Source organism: Lynx canadensis, chromosome A3 (assembly GCF_007474595.2).
Source record: "Lynx canadensis isolate LIC74 chromosome A3, mLynCan4.pri.v2, whole genome shotgun sequence".
Taxonomy (NCBI): domain Eukaryota; kingdom Metazoa; phylum Chordata; class Mammalia; order Carnivora; family Felidae; genus Lynx; species Lynx canadensis.
This window is the reverse complement of record NC_044305.1, coordinates 112,765,284-112,785,645: the sequence shown is the minus strand read 5'-3', so window position 1 is coordinate 112,785,645 and position 20,362 is coordinate 112,765,284. Positions and strand designations below refer to the sequence as shown.

General features: G+C 39.0%; 1 protein-coding gene across 7 annotated transcripts in view; it reads left to right on the top strand.

Moving 5' to 3' along the window:
- The window catches only part of RASGRP3 (RAS guanyl releasing protein 3), a 136,105-nt gene that overhangs the window by 75,775 nt on the left and 39,968 nt on the right, over positions 1–20,362 (top strand). For 6 of the 7 annotated variants that reach the window (XM_030311325.2, XM_030311329.2, XM_030311324.2 and 3 more), the window contains 2 exons: positions 15,752–15,884; positions 19,426–19,620. In XM_030311325.2, coding sequence (XP_030167185.1) covers positions 19,551–19,620 — 70 coding nt within the window. In that variant the 5' untranslated portion in view covers positions 15,752–15,884; positions 19,426–19,550. Of the gene's footprint in view, positions 1–9,847; positions 10,040–15,751; positions 15,885–19,425; positions 19,621–20,362 lie in introns of those variants that run through there. The other variant, XM_030311326.2, reaches the window with a different exon arrangement.

The window sequence follows — 20,362 nt, the reverse complement described above, 5'->3', positions numbered from 1 at the left end:
ACGTGGGGGAGAGTGAAACTAGATATTCACTATAATGTGAGGAATCTAAAAATGTATTCTCCACTAAGCATGGGTAGGTACATTTTTTTTTTTTAATATATAGACGTTCCAGTATACATTCTATTTTCCCTTAATCTTTCCAGAATCTGCAAAGTAAAGCATTGAGAGGGTATTGGCACCAAGTCCCATGCTGTTTGGGAATCATTAATGAACATCTATTTTACAAGAGCTTTTCTACGAAAGGAAAACACAGAAATCTGAGGGAATTGCAAAACTTGGAAGTAATCTAGACATTTTAAGCATATTATAAATGGAAATAAGTAATAATCTGCTAGCCAAAGCAAGCCTGACAAATGCTGTAGAAATTCTCAAACTTATTGTCTTGCTTGGGTGGGAGGTGAAGTTTGTCTTGTGATCTGAACCTACTTTTTGAATGAAAATATGCCAGAAGGCATAGTAGCTGTGGTTCTTCTTTGTTTAATCCACGAGTAGTAACATTGTGAAGACCCGTACAATGAAGAATCCCCCTTAACCTTTGCTTAGCATCTGTAATGTCAAGAGGGAGCCTGATGTGTCTGAATTCGGGGCTCACAAATGCAAATATCTGCAGGCCAAGAAGACACTATAATGAGTGAAGTAGATTGGGATAAGAATCTTCTTTATAAATCTACTTCCTTATAAATCTGCTAAAAAGAAAAGGCACATAAATGGCAATGACCCTTGGCCTCAGCTGGGGAAACAATAGAGGGTAGTTGGAACTTTGGGGAACTGGAAGGCAGTCGCTACTCAGCTCCAGCCAGATATTGCCTCATGGGGCAGATATGATTTCTCCACAAGAATCTAGAAAACTGGATTTTTAAAAGGTAAAGTCTGGATTTGTACATTTTGCAAATAATGCAAAGATTTTGAAACTTTGTGAGGGCCTAACAAAAAAAATAACATTGATGGGCCAGACCTCTGTCCAAAGGGTTACCATTCTATAATCTGTGAATGATAAGTAAGGAAGAACTTAATTTGCACCATCTTCAATTTGGAGAAAAAATAAAACTAGGACTTGTGGTTCAGTATTTGCCTTTAAATAGGTGTGCTTAGATAAAGAGAAAAATTTTTAAAGGGCATTTGAGAACAATACAATGTTTAAGCAGCAGTGTACTTTTATACTTAACTGCTATAGCATCAGATCTAGGGTTCCTTAGATTTTGTGGGAAGTACGATTTTGTATCAGGACCCACAGATTGCTTCATATAACCACAAAGATGTGGAGATTTGGATACTTCTAAATGGCAAAAACAATTTTCTAGTTTTTATAAATAGATGTTTGGTACCTTGTAGACAGCACATTATCAAAGGCAAGACTCCCTTATCCAAAAGCAAAACTGAATGTTGGAAAAAGCATTATAATGCCTGAGAACCAAAAACACTTGTACAAAACTTGGGCTCTGTTCACACTGCTGAATGCCTGAAGGTAACACATTTTGGGTCTTGAGTGTTCCTTCATTTTTCAGTGTAGACACTGCTTGAGGTATTCCAGTATTTTTCTTCCCAGTAATTGATGGCTTTATGGTGGCTTTTCCCCCTTTATCTCCCAAACCAGGTATTACTATGTAGTAATAAATTAATGAGATTTTTAAACATTTTCTCTTTTTTTATTTATTTTGAGAGAGTGAGAGAGTGTGGGAGGGGCAATGAGAGAGGGAAAGAGAGACTCCCAAGCAGACTTGCGCTGTCAACGAGGAGCCTAATGTGGGGCTCGATCCCACCAAACATGAGATCATGACCTGAGCTGAAATCAAGAGTTGGATGCTCAACTGACTGAGCCACCCAGGCACCTCTAAACATCTTCATTTATATTTTTCTGTTTTCAGAATGCAACAAATAATTAGCATTGAATTGAGTAGTGAGAAAATATCTCTTTACCCAAATGCTTGGTAAAAACTTTAAGGTTTTCTGTGATTAACGGTTGAAGAGTGCTAAGATAGTTAAATAAATAAATATGTGGCCTGGTTCCTGGACTAGAAATTAGAAGTGTTGAAAATATGAGATCTTGTGGCGAGATAAAGATTGGCGAGGGGTTAAAACTGTGTGAACATGGGGACTTGTGAAATCCCCACAAATTACCACAGAAGCCAACAAGGCTCTCATTCTATTTTTAGTGCCTGGCTCGGTTTCACTAACTATTTCAACTCTTCAACATCCTTATTGTGACCAGTATCTCCATCAGCAGAACTTTAGGTGGAAATGTTTTTGTGTTCTATCTAATCTCAAGAACATTTTTTTTTATGGGTTTTGATAACCTGACATGCATTTATTCCCATTCTGGAGAAGAATGAGTTCATTGTCAAGACTGGGGTCCTATTCATGACCCTTTGGTATATATGAAATACTACTGAGATTTCTATATGTATCTACTAAAATTTCCTGCTCTTTAACTTCTCTGGGGACATGTATGTGTCTGTGTATCCCTGTAAGGACCTATCTTATATGCTTGATAGATATTTCTTTGAAAAATAGATTGTAACTGATGGGTAAAAATATAAATAGGTGAATATGAATAGTTGGGTTGTATGTCTAGAGACAGCTACTTTATCCTCCCAAAATAATGAATACTACATAGTAATAACCTGATTATGGAATCTTTTAAAAGTTTATTTATTTTGGGGCGCCTGGGTGGCGCAGTCGGTTAAGCGTCCGACTTCAGCCAGGTCATGATCTCGCGGTCCGTGAGTTCGAGCCCCGCGTCAGGCTCTGGGCTGATGGCTCAGAGCCTGGAGCCTGTTTCCGATTCTGTGTCTCCCTCTCTCTCTGCCCCTCCCCCGTTCATGCTCTGTCTCTCTCTGTCCCAAAAATAAATAAAAAAACGTTGAAAAAAAAATTTAAAGTTTATTTATTTTGATAGGACAGAGAAAGCACAAATGGGGGAGGGGTGGAGAGAGAAAAGGAAAGAGGGGAGAATACCAAACAGGCTCCGCACAGTCAGCGCACAGAGCCCCACAGGGCTCGAACTCACGAAACCATGAGATCACAGTCTGAGCTGAAATCAAGAGTCCAGTGGATGCTTAACTGATGGAGCCATGCTGGTGCTCCACTGATTATGGAATCTTTAAGAAAATATGGGACTACAGTACAAGTAGTAGAAATGGGATTTAAACTAGCTCTCATTTCATAATTCAGATGTCTAGCCTATGCTGCCTTTTCTCTTCTTTCACCAAATGAGTATGTGTCTATAAAATACATGTGGCTTATAACTTTGAGAGACATGATGTAAATAGGAATCATTTTATTCCATAGTTAGAGGGCACTTTTTGGTCATTTACCAGGGAAAAAACAATAGTAGCTAACACTTACTGAGAATGTACTGTATTACAGTTAATTCGCATTTAACCTGTATTAACTCATTGAATTCTCATAATAACCCTACAACATAGATACTATTACTCTCCAACTATATAGATAAAGGTACAGAGGCACCATAAAGCTTACATAATTTGCCCAAGGCCACATACTAGAAAGTACAGGAGTCAAATTTGGTGTCAGTGGTTTGTCTGTAGAGTCGGCTCTTAACCATCAATCAAGCCTACTCAGAACTCATTAAATGACTAAAATGTGTAAAGCCTGCATGGACCCAGAAGAGGGCTGCATTGGATTATATCACATGGACCTTCACAGTGGCTTTTAGTTGTGATGCTTGGAACACGACAGTCTCTCTCTCCCGGTCTCAATGTTGATTGAGTGAAAGGAATGAACACATGTGAACTTTAAATCCAGTTTTAAGAGCCCCATTCTGTTAGTATTCCTGCTTCTCCACACCTCTCTGCCTTTTTCAGTGTTGTTTTCTTTGCATGTGGTTTCCCCTTCTTTCTCCACTCAGTGCAGCCCCCCTCATGCTTTAAGGCACCGCTCGATTCTGTGAGTCAGAAGTTATTACTTCTCTCGTGACTCTTTCATAATGCCCTGTATCATAATTTCTGTTCATTTTGTGGCTCCCTGTTTAGATTTTAAGTCCTCTGAGATTACAATCTATGTCTGATACAATCTTGTACCTCTGCCATGGTGTTAATCACAGTGTCTGACACAGAAATAAGTGTTTATTAAATAAATGATAAAATGACTGGAAGAAGTTTTCCGTGTATTTTTATTCTCTATAACCTAAATCTGTAATAAAAAATCTAGAAGCATGTCTTGAAATTCCATCATGGGCATGTTAATGTAAGAGGAGTAAATTCACTGAATAAAAGAAGAAATTCAAGATGAAAATAAGATTAGAGAAAAACAGTGGAAAAGAAATCTGACGTTTGCAGATCATCTTGGAAGAAGAAGGTGGTAGAGAAAGATAACCATAGACAGATATCAGATGCACTTCTGGGTTGAGGGCTAGAAAGACAAAAGACACAGTCTGGTTCTTAAGAAATTACTGGGGAGACAGAACCACTTGGTAACATAAATCATACAAAGCCTAAAGGAAGTCAGTAAGCTGAGTACCAAAGTCTGCCTGGAGGAGCTGGGAGGGAGGAGAAGAATTCAAATAGGCATTTCAGAAGTGAGTGTGTGATTGCCAAACAGACTTATTGAGGGGAAGGGAAACATTCTAAAAAAGAAACAGTATGGGCAAAGCATGATGTCCTGGTCAGTGCAGGCTGCTGTAACAAAAATACCATAGACTGGGTGGCTTAAACAACAAACCATTTTCATGATCTAATTATCTCCCAAAGGCCCCGTCCCCAAATACCATCACACTGGGAATTAGGGGTTCAACATATAAATTTGGGCAGGGGCACAAACATTCAGTCCATAGTACATAGAAAAGAAGTTCATTTTATAGTAATATAACATTCTAGAATAACTGAGGGTCAATCTAGAAAACTTTCAACAGTGCACACTGCCATGGAGCAGGGGAAAGGTAATGGCAACCTGAACCCGAGAGTGGAAGTGGAGAGGAACTGCGATGGGAGCAGATGAGAAGCATTTGGGAGGTACATGATCAGACCTGCCTGTGGAGGGAGGGGGAAAGGAGGAGCTGGGAAATCTGGGATGAGTCCTCAGTGTCCAGCATGGAATGCTGGGGCAGATGAAGCCGTACATCACGGAAGGAAATAAAACAGTTTAGTAGGAGGGTGAAGAAGACATAATTTTTAATTAATTAATAAATTATAATTGAAATATAATTCATATACTACTAGAATCTATCCTTTTTAGTTGTATAGTTTCATGATTTTTCATATATTCACAAGGTTATAAAGCAACCACTGTTATCAAACTTCAGAACATTTTCATCACCCCAAAAAGAAACCCTGAACTCATTAGAGTCACTCTTTATGCTTCCATTCCCTTAGCCCCTGGAAGCCCTAATTTACTTTCTGTCTCTATGAATTCGCCTATTCTGGCCATTTCATCTCGATGGAATTATACAATATATGGCTTGTTTTGTGGTCTGCCATTTTATTTTATTTTATTTTATTTTATTTCATTTCATTTCATTTCATTTCATTTCATTTGTATGTTTTTCTTCACGTGGCGTCATGTTTTCAAGGTATATCCACATAGCAGCATGTATCAGTATTTTATTCCTTTTTGTGGCTGAATAAAATTCCATCACGTAGATACACTTCCTTTTGTTGGTCTGTTTAGCTGTTCATAGTCATTTGGGTTGTTTGAACATTTGGGTTATTATGATTACTACTGCTGAGCATTTGTGTATAAACTTTTGTGTGGACATAGTTGTTTTTTCTTTTAAATGTTCATTTTTTTATTTTGTGAGAGAAAATGAGAGAGAGAGAGAGAGAGAGAGAGAGAGAGAGAGGAGAGATCATGCACACATGCTAGCAGGGGAGGAGTGGAGAGAGACAGAGAGAGAATCCCAAGCAGGCTTTATGTTGTCAGTGCAGAGGCGGATGTGGGGTTCAATCTCACAAACCATGGGATCGTGACCTGAGCTGAAATCCAGAGTCGGACACTTAACTGAGCCACCCAGGCGCCTCTGAACATAAGTTTTCAATTCTTTCAGGTATATACCTTGGAATGAATTTGCTGAATCATATGGTAACTCTCTGTTTAAGTTTTTCAGAAACTGCCAAATTGTTTTCCAAAGCTGTATCATTTCATATCTTCACTAGCAATGTGCGATGGTAAGGTTTGAAAACGTACCCACGAGCTAAGTAAAACTTTCTCAAAGGCACCCCCAGTTACGTGCCAGAGCTGGGATGTGATCCCAGGTCTGCCCATCTGCAGCCTCCATTCGCTGACCTCTACAGTATACCATGCATCTGGCCTCATTTTCTTTTGGAGTCACCAACATGGAGTGGTAGTTGAAGCCATGGTTGTGGATGAGTTTGTCATGGAGAGTCTGAGGTGAGAAGAAAAGTCCAGGCATGGATACCTGTGGACCCCCAGCAGTAAGAAAGGAGTCTGTGTGTGTCTGAGGTGTGACCAGAGGCACAGGAGTAAAACCAGGGAAGAGAAGTTGCCAGGAAAACCATCCAAGGGGAGAATTTCAGGGGGAGTATGGTCAAGAGGCAACGCAAAGCTGCTGAGCCTTGGGGTGAATGTGGTGTCTTCTGCCAGAGTAGTTTTGGTGAAGTGTGGGAGTAGGGAGTGAAGGGAGAAGTGGACAGAGTTTGATTGAGTGTTTTGAAAAGGGCATGGAATCAATCCAGCAAATTCTACCTGACTGTGAAGGATGAGAGCGATAGGAGAGGAGGCCAATAGGGAGCTGATGTTCTTTGTTTGTTTCTGGTTTTGGTCAGGAAAGATACCTCATATTTACTTAAACTGCTAGTACTTTAGCTCCAATTCATTAATTCTCCCTTTTTATAAGCATATCAACAAAATCCTTGTTTCCAGTCTTTTGCCTCCTCCAACTCTTTAATAGTGACTTTGTGAAAAGCTATCTTCCTCTCCCTCTGTCTTTTTTCCCTCTTCCTGTGTCTCTCTAGATCCACTAATAAGAGAAAAATACCCATCTGAATCTGATTCATGTTTCTAGGAGTTACAAAATTTCCAAAGGGTAATTTGGTATATTCACAAAGTAGTACTATCAACCTCTATAGTCCATGAGAATTCTAAAAGTTCTTTTCGGCATTGATAGATACCCCGACCTCCTTATCTTCTGTATGTAATATGCTATTAATCCATTTATAATGTTGTTCTAATAGGGAAATACACTCTAAATTCCAAAATCACTTTTCAAATATAGTTGGGAACATTTCATAATTTTCTTTTTTATTTTCCATTGTGTTTTATGCTCTTAAAGCCTTTTTTTTAAGTGGGCTTTTTTTGTTCTGATGAGGAAGGCACAGTAATATTGTTTCTCTCGTGTTAGGGATGATGAAAGCAAGCCTTAGAGAAGTTAAAGGGGACCTCAGACACCACTGACATTTATTAGTCACTAATATTTTCTCTTTTGTTGGTATACACAGTGATTTCTTTGCAGGGGTAAGGTGAAATTAGTTAATGCCTCAAATGAGAAGAAGAGAGATGTCACCACCTCTTGAGATATGTCTTCCTTTTAGAGAAAGGAAGAAACGTTTGCTGGAGGAGAAACACCTGAAATCATAGAAAATGACAAAGTCATTAAGTGGAGCCTTCTAATTATGGCCCTCAAGCTATATACGTTTAATGGAGGGTGCAGAACTAATTTTAAAAATGTTTTTTGTTCCTATACTTTATCTTTAATTGGTTTCAATAAAAGGTCTCGCTCCAATTCAGAAGTAATCGCAAACGGAGACTTTACCATTTCTCAAAAGAGTACTATGAACATACCGGTTTCTGAACAGGAGCAAAATATTTTAATTTAGATGATAACATAGCACAGTTTCACTTACAAAGGAGAAATTAATATTACCTCTTCAAATGGGTCTGCATGTGTATACAGGAGTTAGCATTAGAATAGTGTAAGAAATTTAGTTTTTAAAGCTTATCACTGTCCATAGTAAAATTGGGTAACAAAATTAATAACACTACTAATAAAGCAGCATTGTACAGCCTCCGTTCTTCTTTTAGTGCATCCGTTTACTTATGCTTTTTGAAAAATCCAATGACAGTTCAGAACTCAGTGCATCCCTGAGTAAAATCATTTTACTGTCATCAGCTCTTGTTCTAAGTATTGTCGTGTGTGTGTGTGTGGGTGGGTGTTTCCTGTGAGAGAAAGTTTCTTTTTTTTTTTAATTTTTTAAATTTATTCGGAGAGAAAGAGCAAGCACATGAGTGGGGTACGGGCAGAGAGAGAGGGGAAGAGAGAATCTCAAGCAGGCTCTGCACTATCAACACAGAGCCTGACATGGAGCTTGAACTAAGGAACCACGAGATCATGCCCAAAGCTGAAGCCAAGAGTCAGAAGCTCTGACTGAGCCACCCAGTCGCTCTGAGGGTAACTTTCTTGGTAACAGGTTGATGATATCAATGTCCTGCCCAATTCTGGATTCAAGCTCAGATATTTCTGGCTACTTTGCTGTCTGATACCACTGAATTTAGCTGGTATTTTCTGTTCTAGTTTTGTGACCCATAAAACTTAATAATCCCAGAAGTGTCCTTGTTCAGGAAGCCTTCTCAGATCTCTTTGGTTAAATTTGATCCCGTATTTGTGCTCCCAGAATGCCCTGGGCATGTTTCCCTGACACTGGATGTAATGGGATCCTTATTATATAATAACCAGTTTATGGAGTGCCTGGGTAGCTCAGTGGGTTGAGTGTCAGACTCTTGATTTTGGCTCAGGTCATGATCCCAGGCTCGTGGGATCAAGCCCTATGTCAGGCTCCACACTCAGTTTTAAGCCTGCTTAAAATTCTCTCTCTGTCTCTCTCTGTCTCTCTCTGTCTCTCTCCCCCCCCCCTTCCCTCTCCCTCTCTGCCCCTTTCCCCTGCTCATGCTCTCTCTAAAAACAAACAAACAGGGGCACCTGGGTGGCTCAGTCAGTTGAGTGTCCAGCTCTTGGTTTCAGCTCAGGTCATGATCTCATGGTTTGTGGGTTCGAGTCCCATGTCTGGCTGTGATTCTGCTTGGGATTCTCTCTGTCCCTCTCTCTCTGCCACCGCCCCCCCCTCTGTCTATCAAAAATAAATAAAAACTTAAAAAAAATTAAAAAACAAAAAACAATAGCAACAAAAACAGTTTGTAATCTGTATCTGCAGGGGAAGTAGGCCCTTCAAATGGACTCTTTAGGGGAGCCTGGGTGGTTCAGTTGGTTAAGCATCTGACTTTGGCTCAGGTCATTATCTCGTGGTCCATGGGCTCGAGCCCCACAGTGGACTCTGTGCTGACAGCTCAGAGCCTGGAGCCTGCTTCGGATTCTGTGTCACCCTCTCTCTTTCTCTCTCTTAATCTCTCTCCCCTCCCCACCCCCCCCAAAACGAATAAACTTTAAAAAATGGGCTCTTTACACCTCCAGTGCTTAATGTTTAACAGATACTTAATCATTGGCCTTATTTTTGCTCAGCCAAACAAATGCCTTTCTGTAAGCATGGACATACTTTTAAAGTCAGCCTTCCAGTATGTTGGTGGTTCTTACTGCATTCCTGTGAAACAGATTATACTACTGGCTGCATTCCTGTGAAACAGATTATACTGCTGGCTGTGCCTTCCGTTCACATTCTTTTGCTTCTTAGAGGCTTTCTGTGTAGTACCTTCATTCTCTTTTGTGTAGATGCTAACCCCTGAGATTGTCATCTGGGCCCAGTGGCTGGTTCCCTAAGAGTTGTATGTAGCCATTCCAGTTACTGAAAATCTCTTCCTGCTCCTGGTGGGCACAGAGGCATGAGCCTGTTAGTGCTGGTACCAAGTACTGAACCAGCTCAGAGCTCATCTCACACGGCCTTTTTTTGGTAACAATTTTGGTAACAATTAAGGAACAATGTTTAGCTGTATTTTATTTATTGCTAGGTTACTGGGGAGAATACTGGCCTCCCACAGTTCAATGGGTAAAGCACTCAACACAATGAGGACCCAGGTAGCATTCAAAACAATGACTTCCTCCTCCTCCACCAACATCATCATCATCATCATCATCATCATCATCAAGCTCAATCTGGAGTAAATGAACAGTCAAAGGGTAAGGGATAGTGACTTTACTTGAGGGGATTTGGAATCAGGTCCTTCCAGAACATCAGTGCCACAGATGAGATTCTTATGAATATAATGCTGGCATCTTGAGGAGAAAACATTGATCTTCATAAAAGCTGTTTTCCCAAAGTTTAAAATTTTAACTTCTAGGCTAAACATTTTCTCGTTCTGAATCTTCTTTTGGGATCCTATTTACAATTTGAACACTAGAGTTGCCATGGTAGGTCATAACCTTTCCAAGGAGTTGAATGTGTTCATCTGGAAACCATCTGATTGCAAATGTCTAATATGTGTATGTATCAGTTCTCTTCTGTGTTTAGCTTCAGCCAAATGCTAGGAAAATACCTGCTTGGTTGGACTTTGGAATTTCGTATTTATTGCTAAAGCTTCTTCAAGATTCTCATTTCTCATTTAACTCCTGTTAAATGTAAATATATTCGTTTGATTGCCAATAGTAAATACCAGTAACGAAGAAAAAATAAACAAAATGCCGCTTAGCCTTGTTACTTAATTGTTGACCGGAGCTACAAGGGGGGCCTTGTGGAATGAGCTCTGAGCTGGTTATTGACTTCCGTTCAGTATTTGGTACCAGTGAGTCCCTGAATTGCCAAACTGCTGTAATAACGATGGTTATTCATCTTGAGACAATAGAGCCAGTGATCAAATGCTTAGAAGCTAAACACAGGGCATAGTACACATTTGTTCTAGGCAATGCCTAGAAATTGATCTAATAGGCAAGTCTTAACAACAGCTAAAATTTGTGTGGGTAGTAGAAAAAATACAAATTTTCAGAGTCGGACAGACCTGACTTTGCCACTTAACTAGTAATATGACATGGACAAGTAATTTAACCTTTCTGGAGCTCAATTTCTTCATCTATGAAATGGGGAGAATGATATTTTGCTTTAACAAAATGATATTCTAAGATTTAACTATAAGTAATTTTCCCAACATTATGTGTATCATATTATATGCCACCAACAAGTAGTATTTGAAGAAACTATTATTACTTTGTTTTCTAAAACCCACAACATTGATTATTTATTTATTTTCTAAAAAATTTTTAGCGTTTTTATTTATTTTGAGAGACAAAGCAGGAGTGGGGTGAGGAACAGAGAGAGAGACACACACAGAATCTGAAGCAGGCTCCAGACTCTGAGCTGTCAGCACAGATCCCAAAGCAGGGCTTGAACCCACAAACTGTGAGATCATGACCTGAGCCAAAGTCAGACGCTCAACCGACTGAGCCACGCAGGCACCCCACAACAACACTGATTATCAATGCCCTATCGATTTAGAAAAAGCTCTTTTCAAGAGAAAAACAAAAAAACAATAACAACAATTTAAAACTTAGGAAAACCTCATTATCACATTAGGTAAACCTATCCAAGACAAGAATGAAAAAAATTACTTTTAGAGTTGAGAAAAACACCGTTTTCCAGGGCTGCTTATCCTGTATGTCATTTGTTCAATTACCTTTGGGGTTATTACTCCACTGTCTGTAAATGTGGGATACTTTATTCTCTGGGTCACCATGGCCCATTTAAAATGTTGTAACTTTGGTCTAAGCACTGGGCTCATTTCCTTAGTACGCACTATCTGGATTGGTTTGTGATAGAATCAACTTTGACAGTGATGACAGGAGGTTGTGACAGAGTATGATGAGAAAGAGTAATCAATTGGAGGAAATAATGTAGAAAGAGAAATTCAAAGAGTTGAGAGGTAATGTTGAAAACAATGAGAAGGAAAATTAAAGTTAAAAGAAGACCAATGCAGAAAAAAGCAAAGGATGCCAAATATGAAGAGTGAACTGAGAAGAAACAGTAATGTATCTTGTTATTTATGACCTTTTTAAAGATAATAGATAATGAGGAGATTGGCATGTGTACGGGGTAGGGCAGAGATACAGAAATCCCAACTGGGAAGATAGAGGACATGGGAATGGTGGCTGAGGCTATAGTTGCCCAGAATGCAGTGTTCTGGACCAAGTCAAAGGGTGAGAGACAAACAATTTCTTTATTATATCACATCCAATAGTATCTGTCTTCTTCCTCACCATTTGAAGCGAAGCTGGGTAAAATGGGAGAAGGAAGGAATGCCCTTGTGTGGAAACTACCTAGCAAATGCCAGCCGTGCTTTAGCTCTGAGTTATGGAAACCACATGTGACTGGACTATAACAGCATTAACTCAGAATTGCCTGCTCCATAAAGAAGAAACTTGCCATATAAGTTGTTCCAGAAAAGTTAAATAATTTCAGAAACGTGGCACGAATGATGTCACCCACAGAACAAGGAACACTAAACTCTCAAAACAAACTCCAGAAAAGAAACATCAGCCTTTTCAATGGAAATAATGGGAAATAGCCCAATAATTCTGTTTCTTTCTTCTGTGCTTTTTACCACATCTGTTGCATATTTTTTCCTCCTGATAAACGTCAGACCTTCTAGCAGATGACCTTGTCTCCTTCTTTTTAGAGTAAATAGAAGTGATTAGACAGAACCTTCCTTGACTTCCTGCTATCAAAAAGACAAATCTACATATATCTCTACCTATTTTGCCCTCTTTCCTGCTGTTACAATGAGAAAGCTGACCTGCTACATTATCCAAAGTAAATCCCTCCACCTATGCATGGCTCCATCACTTCTGTCTTCTCGGGATCCTTGTTATGTAGGTTAAATTCTTCTCCTGTTCCTTAAATTTTCCTTTCCAACTGATTAGAACTTAAATATGCTCAGGTGTCAAATCAGAAGTCTGTAATGGGTATCCAGAAGCTAACTCAGCATTTCCCTTTGGACGTCTCAGACAGTTCTAACTCAACACATCTAAAAGTGAACTCATCTTTTGTCCACCATGAATTTCCTACTCCTTCCCCTTCCCCTCAATTTCTCAATCTCAAGGGAATGGCTCCATAACCCAACCAAATGTTTAGCTAGAAACCTGGGAATTATCCCTGATTCCTTCTTTCTGCTCATTCCCCAAAGCCATCGGATCAGCAAATCTTGTGTCTATCTTCAAATTATATTCTGTAACAAACCACCCCCCTCCATCTCTGTTGCCACACACTGGTTTAGATAGCAATCATCTCTTGCTTGGATGGTTATAATTGACTACTGTTTCCCACATCATCAGTGTAGGTGTCTACTAATCTCTTTTCCACACTGCAGCTGGAGGGATCTTTAAAAAATCTTGGGGTGCCAGGGTGGCTCTATCAGCTCATATCAGGTGAATGTACAACTTCAGCTCAGATCATGATCTCACAGTTCATGGGTTCCAGTCCCGTGTTGGGCTCTGTGCTGACAGTTCAGACCCTAGAACCTGCTTTGGATTCTCTCTGCCCGTCTCCCGCTCGTGCTCTGTCTCTCTCTCCCTCTCATCTCTCTCTCAAAAATAAATAAATGTTAAATTTTTTTTTTTAAATCTAGGTAGGATCACACCACTCTCTTACTCATCTCTGAAACAATGGTTTCCCATTGCCCTTCAGATAAAGCCCATACACCTTCATATAACTTACAATACTGTTCATGAGCTACCCCTATGGACTCTTTAGTCTCATGTCTTGCCATATTCAATACTTCAGTCATTCTAAATGTCTTTCAGCTTTTCATAATTGCAATATTCCCATCCACTCTTTGCCTAGCTAAAACTCGCTTCGCTCCTATACTAAAGTAGTGCCCCTCCCCTTCAGGGGATACTTTACTGTAATTATTTGTTTAATTCTTTGCTAGAGTATAATAATTATGTCTTTCTCATTTACCCATTTATCCTCTTCTCTGCTTGCCCCCAATCTTGTCTACCAGCCACTCCAGTACCTTACTTAGTATCTGGTGTCTAATAAATCCCCAGTAAATATTTGTCAAATAAATTCATTATTTTTCAGGGCTTTATTAACCTTTCTCTTACTGAACTTAATATTCTTGATTCTCCTTAGTCTTAGGGAATATAATCATAACACCTTTTCAATCTTGTGTCTGTGGTGAGAAAGGGAGATTCAGCTTGAATGTGGCCAGAACAACAAATGCTAGGATGAATTAGTTGTTAATCCTTAAGGTTTAAAGGCTTGTAATAATTACCACTCATTTTCACTAAGGTTTTAGGCATTTAGAGAAACCCCCTTATTTCCATATGAAGGTCCTATAAAAGCCAAGACATATTTGTGGTCATTTATATATAAAGACAGTATCTGCCATTAGGAGGGAAGAGTCTTTAAGGGTTTTTGTTAGTTTTTTATTGCAATAGAGATAATGCTATAGACAAGACTATCTTTGGAAGTTCTAACATGGCCAACGTCATTTCAAAACTGTTTGTTGAATTTTTACTAGATATAATATTTCAACTTATAAATTCTGTAATCCTGGAGCCAGGAGCAACCTTTGCTGTCATTTTGGCATGCTTCCTAGACACCTTCTGGGAATTAAGCCCACAACATCTCTGACAGTCATTACTTTACTTTGGCTCAAGAACTTTCAGGAATGGGATTCCATTGCTGATGAGGCCACCTGCCCCACTCTTAGAAGCTCTAGTGTCACAATGTTTTTTCTCCTATTTCCTTTTTTCTTCTCTAACTTAACATCTCTCTTCCTGTCACTTCAATCATATTGGTCCTGTACTTCACCTAAGTCCTCAACTTAAAGACCTTTAAATATTGGAAGGGAAGAGATACTGTGGGTGAAGGAAGCACATTCCCTTGAGCACCCAGTATTTTACATATGGTGGGTGTATTTTATGTTACCTCTGTAACTCCTTCAACAATCCAGTAAAGTAGGCAGCAATATTGGCATTTTACTCAGACGTAAGTAAAACTCCCCCCCATTTGCTTATCTAGGACTGAAATCCAATTTTCAAAGACTCTAAAGGTTCTGAGTCAAGAGGCTGGGGTGCTAATTTATGTCCGTTAATGCTAGCTGCATGGAGCTGACTCCTTTTTACTATTTCTAAAATTGGGAGCATAGTTCTTTTTGTCCTAGGCAACCTCACAAGGATTTTTTGAAGACAGAGGCTTTCATGTTAATGAAAGACTTTTTGCTGCAGGCAGACATCATGGCCTTTAGAATCACACCCAACAGAACTCTATTGCCCTTTTGAAGTGAGAACTTTTCTCATAGAAGTAATTCAAGCCCTGGGGAAATTTTGGCTTTATTGTGTCCTTTTTCAGACTTGTGAGAAAATGTGTATGCTGGGGAGCAATAATTCTCATTTCAGCCAGAGAATACCTATCAACACTAAAGCAAGTCCCAAACCATTGGGAGACTAAACAACCTGGACTAAAATAACATTGACACTCACATTGAGACAGTCAGGAATGATTTAGAGTCAGAGTTTGATGATCACCACAACAAACTGTTTTAGAGATTTACTAACATTCCAAGGTCAGTGTTTGGAAATTCGTAATGAGTACTCCAATGGTACAAGTGTATTTGGACTAAAATAGTATTTTACACTATGTGTATAAATTTTGGTTTTTGCCACATTTACAGCACTTTAATAGGCTGATTTTTTAAAATAGCTATTTGATTTAAAAAATACCATGTCACCAAATAACTATTTCGAATATTTTTCTTTATTTAATTGACTTTGAGATGGACAAAATTTCGAAAACCACCTATAACTCAAGGGTTTTGGAAATGTTTTAACACAACGTGGATTCTTTGGGGTTTCTATTATTTAACTCTGTCTGGGGATTTCTTTATGTTCTTTTATCAGGTTCTGCAAAGTACTTATTATTCAAGTTGGATAAACCAGTTCTGCAGACTGCATCCCCAGTGCATTTTCCAAGAATGACAACTGCCCTTAACATTCTTGCAGACCTGGATACCTATCTGTGTGGAACCAGTAGGTAAGTATTTATTTAAACCATTGTAGATTACATATGAAACTTGCCAAAATAAATATGCCTAGGAAAACTGAAAGAAACGTGCTATGATATTAACAAGAGTTATCTTTGGATGGTGAGATTGCGGGCAACTTTTTTTCCTTCCTGTCCTATTTTAAATGATGAATATATGTTGCTTTTATAATAAAGAAGCTTTACTTTTGAAAAAGCAGTTGCAGACATAATAATAGCCACACAAATAAAATGAGATCTCAGGTGCATGTGCAGGTGACAGAATGCTAAGTGGGGACACAGACACATCTACTGATTGCAGAAACAGATTGTAACTGGAGAGCCTGGCCTGCCTAGCTCTCATGTGCTGCCTTCCTTGCAGATCACAAATATCCCAAACATAGTGACAGGTTTTTGGTACCACATTGTTTCTTTCTAACCCCTTATGGAAGGGTAATACCTTCCTCAAGAAGATCAGCTGAATAGAGGTGCCTGGGTGGATCAATCCATTAAGCATCTGACTTCAGCTCAGGTCATGACCTCGCAGTTTGTGAGTTCAAGCCTCACGTTGGGCTCTGTGCTGACAGCTCAGAGGCCTGGAGCCTGTTTCTTATTCTGTGTCTCCCTCTCTCTCTCTGTTCCTCCACTGCTCACTCTCTGTCTCTCTCTCAAAAATAAATAAACACTTAAACAATTTTAAAAAAAGTAGACCAACTGAATAATTATAGATTTTACCTGAGAAACTAGTTTAGTTAATGTAGGCCATTTGGTTCTAAGCAATATATTTACCATTCAGTAACAAGAGTTCACAAGATAAAAAGTGTCTATATATACATGAAGGGTAATCAAACTTGTCAATTGTCCAATCTTGACTTTTAATGGGATTGACAGAATTTACATTAAGGAAATAAGAGAAGTGTTGCCCCCAAAATGTCCTGGAAGAGGTACCAAGTTCTTATTATGAATATAGACAGATCCTATTAAGTCTAGAAAGCTAGAAGGAACCTCTATCCCAGGCTGTTTACTAAAAGCTGATTTAAAGTACTAAAACAAACTAACAATATTATAGTACATATCAAAGATAAACTTTTTACAATTTTTATTTTATTCATTTCTTCATCCATCCATCCACTCATTCATTAATTCATCAAATGCTTTTTTTTAGTATCTTCTCTATGAGAGACAACATCTTAGGAGTTGGGGAGTATGCCAGAGAACAAACACAAAAATCCTGCGTTCATAGAGCTTATGTTTATAGTGCTAGAAAGATTTAAAAACAAATAAGCAAGTAAAATATATAGTACATCAAATGGGGACAAGTGTTATGAAGAAAAATAAAGCCGGGAGGTGAGGTAGGGCATGCCAAGTGGGAGGTGGGTGTGAGGAGAGAGGTCTTGTTGTTTTAAATAGGGTGGTCAGGAAAGTCCTCACCAATAAGGTAAGTTGGTTAAGAGACATAAAAGAATTGCTTCCAGACATCTTTAATATTTCCCTTTCACAAATCGTTTGAGCAGCAGAAGTGGGATAGCATTGATCCCGTGTTTCTGTTATTTTTACTGCACATGTGAAATAATCCTACTTTTTAGGCTCTAACTGTGGCACCGTCAGCACAAGAATATGGTTTTACACAGAAATAATACACGGTAAAAAATTTCCTTTGCAGTTATATGCCTACTGCACAGACCCACTCATATGTCACTCTTTGGTGGTCCCGTTGAACTAACACAACCATATACATGGAAGTTAGCTTTTTTTCCCTATTCATTCATGTGTCTGCTTTCTGAAGTTGACTTTGAGCCTACTGAAGGCAGGGATGGGACAATGATTTGTTCGCCTCGGCAGCCTCAATGCTTAGCCCAGTGCCTGGCATCTGTCAGGTGCTTGATGATTGCCTGTTAAATAAATAAATTTCAAAAGTAGAAAAGACACTGACTTCAAACAGTTTAAGAGATTAATTCCCAGTGGGCACATTAACCTATTAAACTGCCCAAAGTGGATAACTGTCTTACATCACGATGAGCTCTCACCTTCTCTAAGCCCTATATGGAGCTCGCATCAAGGACTCTGAAATAAAATGAGGTGCCTCCAACAGCAATGCTTTCAGTATAAGGAACTCTCAGAGGTGGTTTCCAATCCCATTTCCCCTATGACAGTGATGTAAAATGAGAAAGCTGTCATCCCCACATTTTTTCTACCTATGTGACAGATCATTTGGCTATGTCAACTTTCTGATATGGTGTGGAGGAGTGATATTCCTCATACTGGATTAGGGGGCAAAATCATGACAACGTATGATATCCATACTTGGGAGAGCAATGAAAGGGGAAAAAGGAAACTAAAAGCTTCATTTTACAATGGAGTCCTGATTCTAGGCCTTAATAATTGTGTAGTTTTAGACCAGTTGCTGAATCTCTGCAAATCCCATGACCTCATCTGTAAATTGGGAATAATAATTACTATTTTTATGAAGCATTGTTATGAAATATTATTTTGTTGGTCATAACAGTATTATTATGAAGGTCAAGTTGGATAATATCTAGAAAGTGGTATGGTGATTGATCTATAATGTGGATGTTCAACAGATTATTGTTAATACTTTTATTACTATTCCCACTAGTACTAATGTCACTATTAGAGAAATCATGCAAATAAGACTTTTTAAATCAGTTGTTGAATGTTTATATGATCATTGAGGATAATTCTCACAAATATATTTGCACTTTACAATTTACCTCCTTTGGGGTACCTGGGTAGCTCAGTCACTTAAGCCTCTGTCTCTTGATTTGTGGCTCAGGTCCTGATCTCACAGTTCATGAGAGCGAGCCCCACAGCAGGCTCTGCTGACAGCTCAGATCTTGCTTGTGATTCTGTCTCTCCCTCTTTCTGTGCCCCTCCCCTACTCATGTGCATGCTCTCTCTCTCTCTTTCTCTTTCTCTCTCTCAAAATAAAATAAACATTTTAAAAAATTTACCTCCTTCTATACTTATAATAATATTAAACCAAGTAACATTTATAATATTCTTGAATGTCTCTCTTATCTCTTAAGAATATGAAGAAAGTTGGGGCACCTGGGTGGCTCAGTCAGTTAAGTGTCTGACTCTTGGTTTTGGCTCAGGTCATCATTTCACAGTTTGTGAGTTCAAGCCCTGTATCAGGCTCTATGCTGATGGCGCAGAACCTCCTTGGGATTCTCTCTTCCCCCCTCTCTCTCTGCCCCTCCCCTGATCATGCACACTGTCTCTCTCTCAAAATAAATAAAAACTTAAAAAAAAGAATATGAAGAAAGTTAAGATATTGTATCAAGACAATGTCGGCTGCAAACTGGGCTGGTATTTAACAGAACATTTCTGTGGTCCTGGGGCACCTGCAGGTGAAGGAACAGGTCAGCAGGCATTTTGCCATCGTGGTGGTTGACATATTATCTCTGTCACTTTGATACTTTTCTGGTCGAAAGATGCAGTCAATGGAAGTCATTATCTTTTTCGGTAGGAAAGTAATGCTATAATGAGGTCTGAACTCTAGTCTAATAACTTTCTTTTCTTGTTTCTTTAGAGTCTTGGAGTATAACTAAGGACAGACACCAGTACTAGCACAAACGTTACCAAGTTGCATGATTATGGAGATGGTCTACCTATTGCTGAAAATGTATCTAGTTTTTTGACAACGGCTTAATAACCATGGGGTCAAGTGGACTTGGAAAAGCAGCAACACTAGATGAACTGCTGAGCACTTGCATTGAGATGTTTGGTATGAGGGTTTTCTCCCTTTTACGTATCTTGATGCTCTGACATTCCCCTTTTCACGTGCAAGTGTTGCTGTGAAACAGAATTCAATCTCCACCTCTGGATTTGGGTCCTTTTTGATTGACCCCAATCTGTCTCCCCCAAGATCACTGCCCTCTCTGCATTTTCTTCACTTTACTTCCCACAGCTAATATGCCAGCCACATGGTCCACTTAATGTTTCTGGGACATCCTTGCATCTTTCTATGCCTACGCCTTTATTATACTCCTTCACTAAAATTTGCTTCAGGGACCATCTCAGTTGCCATTTCAGGTGTTCATATTACCATTCCTAATCCCTGCTGTTAGCAGTGTGGATTTCTTCCTCCCACAGCCCTTTGGGACTTTCTTATGGTACTTGGTATATGGGGCTATGGTTATTCCTCAGTCTTTTGTCTCAGACAAGCATGGGTAGCACAATCTGCTGCATTCTATATTTGTTTATATGACTTGTACCTTCTACTAAGCTACATGCTTTTTATGTTGTTTATGTATCCACTTCAGCATTTCAGGATATTCTTTGCACAAATAGAATCACAAAGGGGTTGTTTTTTAATTGTTTTTTTTAAATTTATTATTATAGGAAGTGTTAGACCAGAGTAGGGTGGCCAGATAAAATATGGGATGATCAGTTAAATTTGAATTTCATATAAGGTACATTTTTAGTGTAAGTACATCCTAAATAATGCATTGGATATACTTATGCTA